This window comes from Martes martes (genome assembly GCF_963455335.1).
Source record: "Martes martes genome assembly, chromosome: 3".
NCBI classification, from domain to species: domain Eukaryota; kingdom Metazoa; phylum Chordata; class Mammalia; order Carnivora; family Mustelidae; genus Martes; species Martes martes.
Window position 1 is genome coordinate 123,509,797 of NC_137890.1, and position 14,434 is coordinate 123,524,230.

The 14,434-nt window shown below is 37.0% G+C and overlaps 1 protein-coding gene across 1 annotated transcript in view; it reads left to right on the plus strand.

Annotated features, from left to right (window-relative positions):
- The window catches only part of PDE11A (phosphodiesterase 11A), a gene marked incomplete at both ends in the record, with an annotated part of 373,297 nt that overhangs the window by 43,801 nt on the left and 315,062 nt on the right, over nucleotides 1-14,434 (plus strand). The window contains one exon of the mRNA XM_080799405.1: nucleotides 4,624-4,782. Within this exon, the coding sequence (XP_080655531.1) occupies nucleotides 4,624-4,782 (159 nt within the window). The remainder of the gene's footprint in view (nucleotides 1-4,623; nucleotides 4,783-14,434) is intronic.

A 14,434-nucleotide genomic window follows, 5' to 3' on the forward strand; every position in this document is an offset into this window, starting at 1 on the left:
ATTCATCAACCTTCTTGAGTTTCTATATGTAGACTTTCACCTTAATCTGCATCTCCTCCATTCCAGTAAATGGCACTTTCATCCATAGTTTCTCAATTTTTTTTTGTTTAAATTTTTTATTTAAATTGTAGTTAGTTAGCATATAGTGTATAGTGTATAGGAGTATTCTACTCCTGAATAGTAGTTTCAGGAGTAGAATTTAGTGATTCGTCACTTGCATATAACACCCAGCGCTCATCACAAGTGCCTTCGTTAATACCCATCACTCATTTAGCCCACCCTCCACCCACCCCTCCAGCAACCCTCAGGTTGTTCTCTATAGTTAAGGGTCTGTTTTATGGTTTGCCTCTCTCTTTTTTCCCTACGTTCATCTGTTTCATTTCTTAAATTCTTAAATTTCATTTCTTAAATGAGTCAATATAGTTTCTCAAATTAAAATGAGAGATACATCTTCTTTTTCTAGCCCTCCCAACCTCAACTAATCTATCAGAAAGTACTGTAGACTCAACTTCCAACCTATCTGTCTTACCTTCATTGCCTTTCTCTTTTTTTTTTAAAGATTTTTTATTTATTTATTGGACAGACAGAGATCACAAGTAGGCAGAGAGACAGGCCGAGAGAGAGAGGAGGAAACAGGCTCCCTGCCGAGCAGAGAGCCCTATACGGGGCTCGATCCCGGGACCCTGGGATCATGACCTGAGCCGAAGGCAGAGGCTTCAACCCACTGAGCCACCCAGGCACCCCCATTGCCTTTCTCTTAACCCAGACCATCCTCTTGACTTGCCTGGACCATTGAAGTTTCCTAATTGGTTTCTCATATTCCAATCCTGTATTATCTTCCACAAAGTTCTTAATTTTTTAAACATGGTTTTAAACTTTTTATTATAAAATATTGAAACACTTAGATGGAAATAGACCCTCTAGGTTTATAAAATTTTCACATTGTATTATATTTGCTTCACAATTTTTTTTCTAAAGAAAGAAAATTGTTGGTAGAGTTAAAACCTACTCTATACCCCTCCCTGACGCTATTCCCCCTTCCTTCCCAGGGGTAACCACTTAAATAAATTTAGAGTTAATTATTCTCATGTATGCTTTATACTTTTGGTACGTATTTGAACCCATACATAGTGTTTAGTATTGTTTTTAAATATTAGTGGTATTATATAGATGGTATAAGATTACAGGTTATTTTACTTAACATGTTTTTTATATTTGTTCATGTTAATATAAGCAGCTTTAGTTTACTCATTAAAATTGTTGCATAGTATGATATCAGAACAAGAGATCATAATTTATTTATTTTTCTATTGACCAAAATTGAAATGGTATTTCATTTTTCTTTTCATAATTGATGTTGCAGTCAACATTTGTGTATTTCTTTTCTGCACATGTGCAAAAGTATTCTAAATATACACTAAGCAATGAAATGTGGAGCCTTAGGTCCTTTCCAACTTTTCTATATTTTGCATAATTGCAGTACAATCCTAAAAAAAATTCCTATGACTAAAAAAAAAACTATTATGTAGCACCTATGATATGCCAGTAGGAAGCAGGAAACAAGACAAAATCTCTGCTGTCTTAGATCTTATATACTAACAGAGGGAGAACAAGTAAACTAATAAGTGATTTCAGGGCATGCTAATTGCTGGATAATGAGTCATATCATCCTCTGATTCAAGATCTTCAATGATGTTCCACTGTATTTAGGGTTAATGTTATAACTCCTTTCCAAACTGTAAGGCTTGCTACCATCTGGCCTCTGCCTCCCTCCTTTCTCCCTTTGACTCCTTGTGCTTTTGCCACACTGACATTGGAGTTGGGGGAACTTACTAAGTTTTTTCCTTCTTCGGGACCTTCATGTGCACTGTTCTAACTTCCTGGAAACTTCTTCCCAACTTTCTTTGGCTAATCCCTACTCATGATGCAAGCTATAGCTTACTTGTCCTATTTTCAGATACACCATAGACATAGGTACCTCCTATTAAGTCTCTCTCATGACACCCTGCTCGTTTCCTAGTATCACTTACTACAACACATGATTATACATTTATATGTCATCTGCCTCAACTACTAGATTGCAGGTTCTGTGAAGGCAGGGATGATGCCTCTTTTGCTTCCTGCTCTATCTCCTAGCTCATAGCTTGGTGCATAATTGTTCCTCAGTGAATTTCTAAGAAATTAATACAAATTTGTGTTTTTCTGAGAGTTTGGTTGCAGGCTCATTTTGAGCAGGAGATTTGGTTAATCTGGGTTTTGATTTCCCTCTTTCCTTCAGGGCTCTTCCCTCCCTGACTAAGGTTAGGGTAGCTTCCACGAGTCCCCAGACCAAAACCAGGTCTTAGTATGGAGTTAAGGGCTCCTGTCCTTGTGATACTGAAGATAACAAAGATGATATAATAGAGAGATAACTCATCAGAAGGCCAACAGTGTTTGGTTTTTAGGCTGTCACCCTGTCCACTCTTAGATGAGATTCGTAGCTCTAGATGGTAGTAGACAATGGGACTTTGTTGCTTTTTAAGTCTCTTTTCAGAAAGAATATTGAAGTCCTTGGGAGAAGCTTCACTCCACTCAGCCCCTTGCTTGAAGTAGTGAGCCAGAATCTAGTTTATCATCTTCCTTGGAACATTTTTAGTCCCTGTTAGCTTTTCTTTTCGTTTCTTTTTTTAAAATTTATTTACTTGACACACGGAGAGAGAGCACAAGTTGGCAAGGAAGTAGACAGAGGGAGAGGGAGAAGCAGGGTCCCTGCTGGGCAAAGACCCTCTGTTACCTTTTTCAAGAGCCAGTCTCTTCTTTCTCTCTCTCTCTCTCTCAATCTCCTTTCTTCCTCCCTCCTTTCTTTCTCTTTCTTAACCATTTGAAAGTAAGTTGAAAGCATTATGACATTTCACACCAAAATACTATAGCATGTATACCCTAAAAAAAGAACATTCTCCTACTTAATTACAATACCACTATGACACCTATGAAAGTTTATGTTGATAGAACAATACCGCTGAATATGTTCATAGAACAATACCGCTGAACATGTTCAACTTTCTCTAATTGTCACCCCTCCACACCCAGAAATTGCATAATAATTTTCAATGAAGGATCACACATTTTATTTAGATTTCAGGTCTCTTAAGTCTTCTCTAAACCAGCACAGCTCCCATGGCCCTATTTTATTTATATATTAAAAATTTTTGTCTTTCATGATATTGATTTTTTAAAAAAGATTATATTTATTCATTTGAGAGAGAGGGAGAGAGGCAAAGAGAGCACAAGCAGGGGGAGAGGCAGAGGCAGAGGGAGAGGGAGAAGCAGGCTCCCCGCTGAGCTGGGAGCCCAATGTAGGGCTTGATCCCAGGAGCCTGGAGATCATGACCTGAGCCGAAGGCAGATACTTAACCATCTGAGCCACTCAGGCATCCTCAATATTGACATTTTTGAAGAGTTCAAGTCAGGCTTCTGATAAAATGACCAATAATCTGATTTTTCTTAGTTTTCTTTTCTGAGTGGTCAGGAAATGTTACACATTTGACAAGAACACTCCATGTTTTTGATGATGTCCTCATCACATTGCATTCCATCAGGAGGCATATGATAACATTTTGGCTCATTAGTGGTAATGTTAAGTTTGATTACTTGTTTAACATGGTGTGCACCCTATGTCTTTACTATAAAGACATCATTTTCTCTTTGAATTTAAGAGGGAATCATTGGAGTGGTACCCTGAGACTTTGTAAATATTCTGTTTAACAATAACATTTCACACAGTGGTATTAGCATCCATTGGTGATCCTTGCTTGTATATGTTATTATATTGGTAGTTGTGAAATAGATAATATATAATTTACCATTCCTTCTACATTTTTTAAGCTGACATTCTATAAAGAAGCCTTTTCTCTCCTCCTTCTTATGACACTGTTTTTTTGTTTTTGTTTTTGTTTTTTTAATAGTATCATTGTAAGCTCATACGTTCTTTTCTCATAGGACATTTTGACCAGAAGTAAAGTGGTGCTTTTCTGCATGTTTTTTCATAGCACTTAATATGAATTTATGGTCTTTTTATTTTATGATACTTCATAATCAGTTGTCTATTGAAATAACAGATTTGAATTAATAGCATAGTGTGGAGTTCCACTAAAAACACTTCCCCCTGGGGGGCACCTGGGTGGCTCAGTTGGGTAAGCAAACAACTCTTGATTTTGTCTCAGGTCATGATCTCAGAGTCCTGAGATCAAGACCCGTGTTGTGCTCTGCGATGGTCCCCATGATGGGCATAGAGCCTACTTAAGATTTTCTCTCTCTCCCTCTGCCCCTCCCCCTGCTCTCAAGTGTGTATACCCTCTCTCTCAAAAAAAAAAAAAATCCAAAAAACAAACACTTGCCCCTTCTCTAACTTTGAGCGTTTAAAGTTTTTTTCATCATTGACCATGTTTAACAACTATGGTAGTGATTTATTTTCATTTATGTTCCTTTGGTGACTTCAACATGAAATCAAATCTGGTATTGTTATTAAAAATTCATCGGGTAAAATTCCTGGCGATAAAACATCATACACAGAAATACACTTCTCTCTCCTTCTGCCTGACAACAACACACATGCATTTAATGCCCTCTCTGTCTTATTTTTAGGATCGAAGATTCAATGATGAAATTGACAAGCTAACTGGATACAAGACAAAGTCACTATTGTGCATGCCTATCCGAAGTAGTGATGGTGAGATTATTGGTGTGGCCCAAGCGATAAATAAGATTCCTGAAGGTGCTCCATTTACTGAAGATGATGAAAAAGTAAGTTTTCGTGCCTTTTGTGACTTGTATGCTTCTTGATCATTGATTGCTATTCTCCCTGAAAAGGACAAGACTTGTGTGAATAGTTGTTAGATTAACCTATTCATGGATCAAAGAGCTTTTTCTCATGTTACACAAAATGTAATAGAAATTTTGGATATTTTATAGAATGTGGTAAAATTGAAAATAATTACTTCATCTTTTTCTTAGTTTACTTTTCAGTGCAAGCCTCAGTAGTATTCTTTCCTTGGTCTTTATCTTCCTTATAAGCAAGCTTTTTAATTGAGGCTCACACCACCACCACACATGGCCCAAGGGAAGATAGGGAATTAGGAAGATGATTGTGTTTCAGAAACTCAACACTTGCTCTTGTGTTTTCAGAACTACTATGAAGAATTGTTTTCTCAGTTCTTATATAAAAATCTCAATAAAGTGAATGTTATTTAATCATTATTCTAAATTACTAATTAAAAAAACATTATTTTTTGTCCCCAAAGAGCAGATGACTTTAGTAGAAGTGGTGTATTTTTGTTCTGAAATTTTAAGTTCTTTCACCACAGTTTATTCACCAGCTCATATTAAAAGAGACACTCTTCAAAAAGCTGGAGTTCTTTCTGGCTTTGAAGCTCTTACCTTCATATTGCATAAAATCTGGTGGAATATTTACGAAATTTGTGTAAAAGCAAATCTCAAATTAGTTTAAGTTTGATGACTGCCATATACCTATTTGATTAAAAAAGACGCTTTATAATTTAACCTTCTGGATGTGAGCTTGCTATTTGCTAGTGCTAATTACTAATGCATTAAATGAATGCAAATGTTCTGGTACAAAAGGTCAGAGTAAAATATGATTATAAGGAGACAAGATTTTTAAGTGAAGAGAGTCCTTTACTGAGGTCATACCTGTAGTTAAATTTGAGTATCCCAAATCCCAGAAAAGGTTTATAAATCTTTGCAGTTTATGTCTTGAAAGAGAGACTTCTTTCAAGTAAGAGAAGACATGTGGCATAGTGGCTGCATATAGGCACAGCAACAGTCTACCCTGGTTGAAATTCCTTCTCTGCCATAGCCTGTGTGACCTTGGGCAAGTTGCTTAGCTGTTCTGTGCTCCAATTTCCTGCTCTTGGAAGAGAGATGATAATAATAATAAGTGTAGTAGTAAGCATCTCATGAGGCTATGGGGGAGAGCTTGATAGGACCTCAGACAATGTCTCACCGATTCAGTGAAAAACTAGTGTGAAGGCACTTGTGTTGGGGCTGTAGGAAGCACAAAGATAAATCCCAAGTGTGTTACGTCATCCTGGCGCTGAACAAGGCAGAAGGCAAGATCATCAATAAGATGACCTAGAACATGCTATGAATGCCTGGGAAAGGGAAAGTTTCTCACCTGAAGAACCTGAAGAGGCTTCAAGGACAGGCAGCATTTGCTCTGATCTTTCAAGAAAGCCTAGGCTTCCATAAGACAGAGTTGGGTGAAGGTGAGGGCGTTTAGGGATGTATGCAATGGAGGCTGCCTCATTCACTCTGCAAATGCTTCCATGGAATGTACTGATAAAGCAAAAATGTTATTTTACACCAAATGTGAGACTCTTATAATAATGTGCCTTTTATAAGGATTCAGATAATAGGATTCGAGTTTTGTGTTTTTCCAAACACACAACCACCTGCCCACATTTCCCAAACAGTTTAGATGATACATGGTAGTCCTGTCTTTACTCTGCCTCCTTCATTTGAAAGGATCCTGTTATATATTTAATTCTCATCTCTGATTGTGCTTATGTTAGATTTGTTTTCTGGACTTCTCTTAGTGGTTATATACTTATGGCCTAGGGCTCCATGGGCTCTGAATGATTTTCTGCACCTGGCTTTGTCTTGAACAGCATCAGTGTTTAGCTCTACTGAGAATGAGGGCTGGGACGGAGGTCCGGCCCCACTGTGGACAAATGGGCCTGGTTTGGGTGAGACACTTAATCTTGTGACTCTCTGTTTTTTCCCTATCAACTATACTATTCACCATTTACAGCATGAGAATTAAATATGATCATAAATTACAAATACTTTGTAAAATATAAGATACTAGGTAAATATAAACCATAGATTTTTATTTTTAAATTACCATTTTTCCCAAGAGATTTAAATGTTCTTTTATATTTGTCACTTATCCTCAGGCAACTTATTTCTTAGATTCAACATTGTTTGAGTATCACATTTCCTCCATGTGTTATATTTTTCTCGTTTGCAATTATCCCATGTGCCCACAATAGCATTTTATTTTTAAGCCTCTACAATTCCCTCACCTGATTTAAAAACCCTACTCTAGTTTTACTTCTTGGATGAAGTGTTACCAGTTCAGGCAAGTTGATTATGTTCATGCAGGTGACACTAGATGGAGAGTATTTTACTTCAGCTTCTATATCTGGTTATTGTTCTTTCCTGCGAGGATTCTATATATTATAGACAAAACAGAAGTGGTGAAGAAGAAAAGCAGAAAACAAAATCTAGAAATGATTAATAGGAAAGAACAAGATATAGAAAGTTCTTTCAAATAAGAGGAGATGTTGTGGCATAATGGCTGCATATAGGTCATAGCAACAGTCTACCCTGGTTGAAAATCCATCTCTACCATAGCCTTTGTGACCTTGGGCAAGTTGCTTAGCTGTTCTGTGCTCCAATTTCCTCCTCTTGGAAGAGAGATGATAGTAGTAATACTTTTCTCATGAGCTATAGGGGGATTATATGAAAGAATACAGGGAGAGAACTTGGAAGAGCACCTAGCACATAGTAAGTCCTCATAAAAATTAGCTCTCACTGATAGCACATTAATACATGCCAGATACAGTCTGGTCTCAGTTCAAAAACTAGCTCTATATAAGTGGTCTATACATTTTTATTAAGGACAGCCTATATACCAGTTCCACTATTGGAGTTACAACAATGAAATGAGGCATATGTATCTTTATATATTTACACTTCTCTCGTGTGATTGTTAATGCACAGAGTATTTTACTTGGCACAAGGAAAAAAGAAAAGTCTCAGCATAAGACTATGCTTATGCTAATTTGTATTCTACTTTTTAGAGTTATTTCTTACATATATGTGTCCATATGTGACTGTAGTCTACATTTGCCATTATTAGAGATTATGAAGGTTTTTTTTCTTTTTCTACATAACCTTGTTTGCTTAGTCACTGTTCTATTACTGGAAATTTGAGTTATTTGCAGTTTTTCACTAATTCAAAATAGCCCCTGAATGAACATCTTGAACAAATTACCTTTTTCTTTTGTGTTATTTCCTTGGGGTATATTCCAAAGACTGAAATTACAGAGTCAAAGGGCAAGAAAAGTTTTATAGCTCTCATTCCAAGTTACAGATAGCTTTTGGGAATACTAAACCGATTTACAATAGTAGTAGCTTGCCTATACCTCTCTTTTGCAGAGCGCTGCCAACTTTGTTCAGTCCCCATTTTAAAACTCAAATTAGTTTTCCTCAGTCTGCCAGCCGGCTTCAGACAACCTCCTCCCACACTCACCAGTATTAACTTAAGCAACATAACTTTCAGTATGGCCTGCAAGTAAGGGAACAAGGAAGGGGACGGGAAGGCCCTAACTCAGTGCTAGGTAGGGGACTCCAAATCAGATAGTCTCCAAAGCAGATTCAAGTCTTTGCCCTGCTGCTTCTTAGCTGAGTGACCTTGAGCAAGTTGCTCGATTTTTCTTAGCCTGAGAACCTCCATAATAGCATTGTGGTGAGGAATAAAACAGATAGAGATGTAAAGTGCTTAAGGTAGCACTTGCCAGTAAATGAACTTCATGAAATGTTGTCATCTGTTTCAAAGTAAGACTAAAATCATTTGAACCTTATTTGTGATTTTACTTTATACATATAACGGCTATGCCACCGTTTGTATGGATAGTGGGAAATTTATTGCACATTTAGCGTAATATGATTTGTAGATCCTGATATCTTAAAATGTCAACTTCTGGAGAGTATCAGCTGTGTTGTGTTTGATATAATTCCAAACGTTTTACAATATGAGAATCAGTAAGTTATTTGCCCAGGATAAACTGAAAATTAAATGTAGTATATTCATTTCTGGATTATTTATGTATCTAACGCAATTGTGCATAAGATCATACTGTGTTTCTTGAAAATTCAATGCCTATATTTCAGTGGCTGTGCTGTATCACATAAAGTTGATGGAAAAGCCTGGAAAGGTCATCAAAATAATTCCCACCAACCCTGCCTTCATCCAATGCAGGAATCTTCACCTGACAGAGAGTCATCCAGACCCTACGTAAAAATTTCACTTTTAATGACTTTAAAATCATCATACTCCTTAAAATTCTAGCACAATAGCAGCAATTTTATCAGCAGTGGTTAGAGTTTTGAGTGAAATAATAGTCTACCATAAGCACATATTAATAATTTAAATTACATACTGACAAATTACTAGTTCTGTAAATCACATTGGAAGTGCACACAAAGACAGATCATACAAAGGAGATGATTGGAATTCCCTGGTTCACTTCGTGGGTTTCTAGCAAATGTCCCTGTTCTTCAGTGATATGTGTAAGCTAGCTGATTTAGGTGGTATGATTATGCTGCTTGCATCCAATTAATTTATCGCTTTGGTATTCTTCGGTGAGTGAAGAGAGGCATTATTTTGCAGAATAAAATGAGACCTGGATGGGAGCAAACACTGATGATCTATCAAGGTGTAAGGGCAGGCCAGATGAAACCTGGACTATGGAAATGAACATGGGCTCTCACCTGCCTTTCCCAGGTTACCCACACCTGGTCCCCAAAGGAGCTATTTCTTATTGCAGTGTTGCATAAAGACTATGTCTATTGTGTTCACTTTCCAACAGCTGACACATAAGCAGTTGTAGCTTGAAGTTCTTTAGCTAATCTCTACAGGGTTTCTTTAGTGTGCGGTCACCACTCCCCAGCTCCTAATTCAGAATGTTCAGCTACCCTGCTGCTCTCCTTCATGCCAGCATGACCAGACACCCTGCCGAGCTGGGATGCAGCTAGCCAAGCTTTGCTTCCTGGGACTGGCCACATTCCAGGAATTCGTTATGGAAGATGCTGCCCTGCCAGTTGGTGTTGAGGATGGTGCACCGATTGATGTTAATGAGACTTGCAGAATCTGGAGTTTTGTTATTTACAGCAGGCCTGAGACTTCCAGCCGAGAACTGGGAAGGATTTGATAAGCTCCTGGCTTTACACTTTTAAGCTGTTCCTGATTGTGCAAAGCTAATGTTTAGGATCCTGGTGAGATGTCAAAGTTGCAAAAGGTATTACAATTCATTTTGGTGAGGAAGAGGGAAATTAAATATGTCTTGCTGATAGGAGTGACAAATTGGGGGTCCCAGAAGACTGAATGCAGCTCACAGATGTGTGACTTGCATGGAATTTGACTGGCATAGGATTGATTTTTTTTTTTAAGTCTTTAGGTATGGCTGCAAGCTTTAGTTCTGCCATAATAGCCAATCCCCAAACAGCTAGTCAGTTTAATAAAATCAGCTTAAGGGAAGCAAGACAGACAAGTTTTTTTCTGTCATCTTTTGAAGAGTTAGTTTCTATACAAAGGTACTTTTCAACAAGTACTTTTCAAATAGTTATTATTTTGAAAAATATCTTGTATGCATGGCTAATACTATTGCAATTCCGCCAGGTAAGTTCATGTGCTTTCTATGAATGCTCTATTGTCTTTTGGATACTGAAATGCTAAATGAGCTGTGAATTAACTAATTGTAAGAAGTGGTTTTTTTGTTCTTATGTCATTTTATCCCGTTTCTACCTATATTCCAATTAAGTTAGAATCATGTGGCAATGAAATTATAATTAAAAATCAGTGTTTAGGGGTCCCTGGGTGGCTCAGTTGGTTAAGCATCTGACTCTTGGATTTTGGCTCAGGTTATGATCTCAGGGTTGTGAAATTGAGCCCCATGTCAGGCTTGTGCTCTGTGGGGAGTCTGCTTGAGATTCTCTCTCTCCCTCTCCCTTTGCCCCTCCCTCCATGATCTCTCTCTCCCCCTCTTTCTAATCATCATCATCATCATCATCATCATCATCAGTGTTTAGCAAAAAAGTTTTAGAAGTCCTCGCAGAAGGCTCTTGATTTCAAGTTATACTTGATTAATAAAATTCAGTCCTAGAAAATTCTGGATGAAATCTCCTAACTCTTTGATCACAATACTTTATCTGTATTTCAGTTGGCTAGTCACTGCACTGTTTGCCTTTTAAGAGCTATTACTCAGTTCCCATATGATCACTGTGAAACTACAAGAGCTTCAGAGGCTCATTTGTTCACATTCTATGTATTCCCTGGATTATATCTTATTGAGAGGTTCAGAAACAAACAAGATCTACAGGAAAACCATTACCAACACAGACCCTGTCAGAACTCAGGTTATCCTTGTGGACTTTTAGCTCTATTCTCTGCCTCTTCCTTACGCAGTCTAACTTCAGGGTAAGAAAGCAGGTCTACCTGTTGGGACCATCTTAGGGTTCACATTCAACAAAAAATGGTCATTCTGTCCCAGATTTGGTCTTGTGCTTGACTTATATTCATATCTAACTGCACAAAAGTCTCTTCATCTTTATCCTTTTCAAAGGTTTAAGTCCAAGTCTGACATCTCAGATGTAAGAAGTCACAATTCCAAAAGTGATTATTGTTTGTTCTTAATAGTGGTTCTAGTATTTTATAGTGTAATATTTTTTCGCATGTCCCTAATGATTGCAGCTGGATTTTGACTAACAATTTAGAAAATATATAGTGACCAAATAATCAGGCAGTAAAAAAAAAAAAATCAGTAATACAACAATTGACAAAATGAAGGGCAGTGCCTACCAGGTGCATTTTATATTTCAGATGCAAATAATGCTTGGTATGCATGTACGTTTGCAGGCCCCTTGCAGAAATTCTGATGTCATCAGATGGCTGGTAATGCTGGCATTTGTAATTTCCTGCTTTCTTAGTTCCTCTTTTTATATTTCTAAGAGTTACCAAGGAAATGATAAGTGCTTAGATGCAGCATCTTTCTTTCTATGTCTTTCCATGTACTTTGCAAAACCTTGGAGGGTAGTTTGCATTTAGCAAGAACATGAAAGAGCAGAAACATGAAATAAATGAACTAAATAATTTACATGGTAGTAACTGTTCCAATGCAGGATGGAGAGGATTTTGAGTGATCATCGATCTAAACATCATTTTTAGCAGCTGAATAGTGTTCCATTGTGTGGAGGAACCATTCACTCACTACTGACTGAGCTTCTACTTAACAGGCACTATGTTTGAGGCACGGTTCCCAATACTGGAGTTAAACTCAAGAATAAGAAGGACAAAAATTCCTCCTCTCCGAGTTTAATTCTTATGGTAAAAACAGACAATAAATGAAGTAAATATGTAAGTATATAACATAACTTTAAGTAGCGATTAGATGTACAATTTTTATAAATTAGATAATTCAACAATTTTTTCTGTAGCTTCTACTTATATGAGTGTGCTTTATTAAGGTTAGGTAATATCAAAAGGGCTCACCATAAAATAGTATCTTTTACTAGGGAGCAAGATTTGATCCAGAGCTCCTTCTCAAATAACTATGATAAATTGTGATGGACTCTTCAATTGAATCTCTTTCTGTTTTTCTCTGAACTCCAGGTGTTCACGTAAAGTGTGTGTCCCTCTAGGCTGCCTTAGGTGCTAAACTTGAAGTACAAGAAAGTATTGTCTTTTCATTGCATTTACCTCAAGTGTCTTTGGGCTGTATCTTCTCATGAGTATCACACTAGCATTATGGTATCAAACTACCTTCAACTGAACTGGGGGTGTTAAGAGCCTTGATGACCTTAAAATAGACACTGCCAGGCTGTGGAGATATAGACTGGATGGACAGGACTCTGGGGCATCTGGGAAGGAAAGGTCAGGCGCTGAGAGGAGTTCAGTACATTCTGATTTTCAGGGACTGATGATACATCTATGGCTTTTACTAGCTGGCAGGATATGAAGTACTCTTATTAGTCAAGTCATTTCTAAAAGTGCAAAATGACAAAAAAGCTGTCATATAAACTCTATCTCTGATTTATACATAGCTTGGACAAAGGAGGATGATATGCAATTGCAGATCAGAAATAAATAAGCACTTTAAAAAAAAGAAATAAATAAGCACTTGACAGCAGGAAGACTTATTTCTAAAGAATTAGAACAGGGTGTTGTGGATTCTTGGTTAGCAAAGCTTTCAAATTAAGACAGATTAAGACTAATCTTTGAATAACTAGTTTAGTGTTATTGTCTGAAAAAAACAGCAGGGTTTCTTCTTTTCACCTTACAGGCTGAAATACTTGAATAGGAATTTTGAAAACTTAAGTCAAATTCTTTTGGTTAAAAGTGAAATTTAGTAGAATTCCAAGTACATTCGGCTATCTTTGAATTAGACATCTTAGTTTTTCTTGTTTTATTTTCCTTTCCTTTTGTGAAAGATTATTTTTGAATTATAAGAATAATGCAAGTCTATTATAGAAAATTTGCAAAGTACAGCAATAAAGGGAAAACTAAAATCACCCATAATCCTCACTTTCAGAAATAATTCTGTTAATATTCTTGGTGTGTTTCCTTATATTTAATTTTTTTGCCTATAATGAAGATATATTTCCAAATTTGTATCATGTAGCACAACTGGTATTTTGTCACTTCTTCGAGGAGGTAATTTATGTGTTTGCATTATGTTCTACCCTGTAATTATACAATAGTTTATTTAATCTTTTTTTTCCCCCTCAGCATTTAGGTTTTTTCCAAAATTATGTTCTGGGCTCCTGGGTGGCTCAGTTGGTTGAGTGGCCTGCTCTTGATTTCAGCTCAGGTCATGATCTTAGGGTCTTAGGATCGAGCCCCTTGTGGGCTCCACACTCAATGGGGAGTCTGCTTGAGGACTCCTTCTCTCCCTCTCCCTCTGCTTCTGTGCCTGCTCATGTGGGCTTTCTCTCTCTCTAAAATAAATAAATCTTTAAAAAATCATGTCCTAATAAAATTATAATGAATGAACTTCTTTATAAATAAACCTTGGATTCCATCTTAGGATAGCTATATTAAGTTGCTGTTTTGTAGGTCAAAAATACTGGTAATTTTCTACGGTTCAAACTGATGTTTAGGGTTACTGGGTCAAAGAGATTGAACATTACTAATTTTTACGATGGCCATGTTGTGGTATAATTGCATGCCATAGAGTGCTTTTATTTAAAGCATACAATTAAGTGGGTTTTAGGATTATTTGTAGAGACATGTAACTATAACTGCACTCAATCTGAGAAAATTCTCATCCCCAAAAGAAACCCCATACCCTTTAGCAGTCATTCTCATTTGCCCCCAGCCCTCTCAGTTTTAGGCAACCACCTATGTACTTTCTCTCTTTATGGATTTGCCTATTTGGGCAATTTGTAAAAATGGAATAATACAATACATGGTCTTCAGTGACAGGCTTCTTTCACTTAGCATAATGTTTCCAAGATTCACCCATGTTGCGGCATGTATCAGTGCTTCTTCATTTCTTTTGTTGGCTGAGTATTATTCCATTATATGGATACACCACATTTTATTTACCCATTCCTCCTCAGTTGATGGACATTTGGGTTGCTTCTACTTCTTGACTAT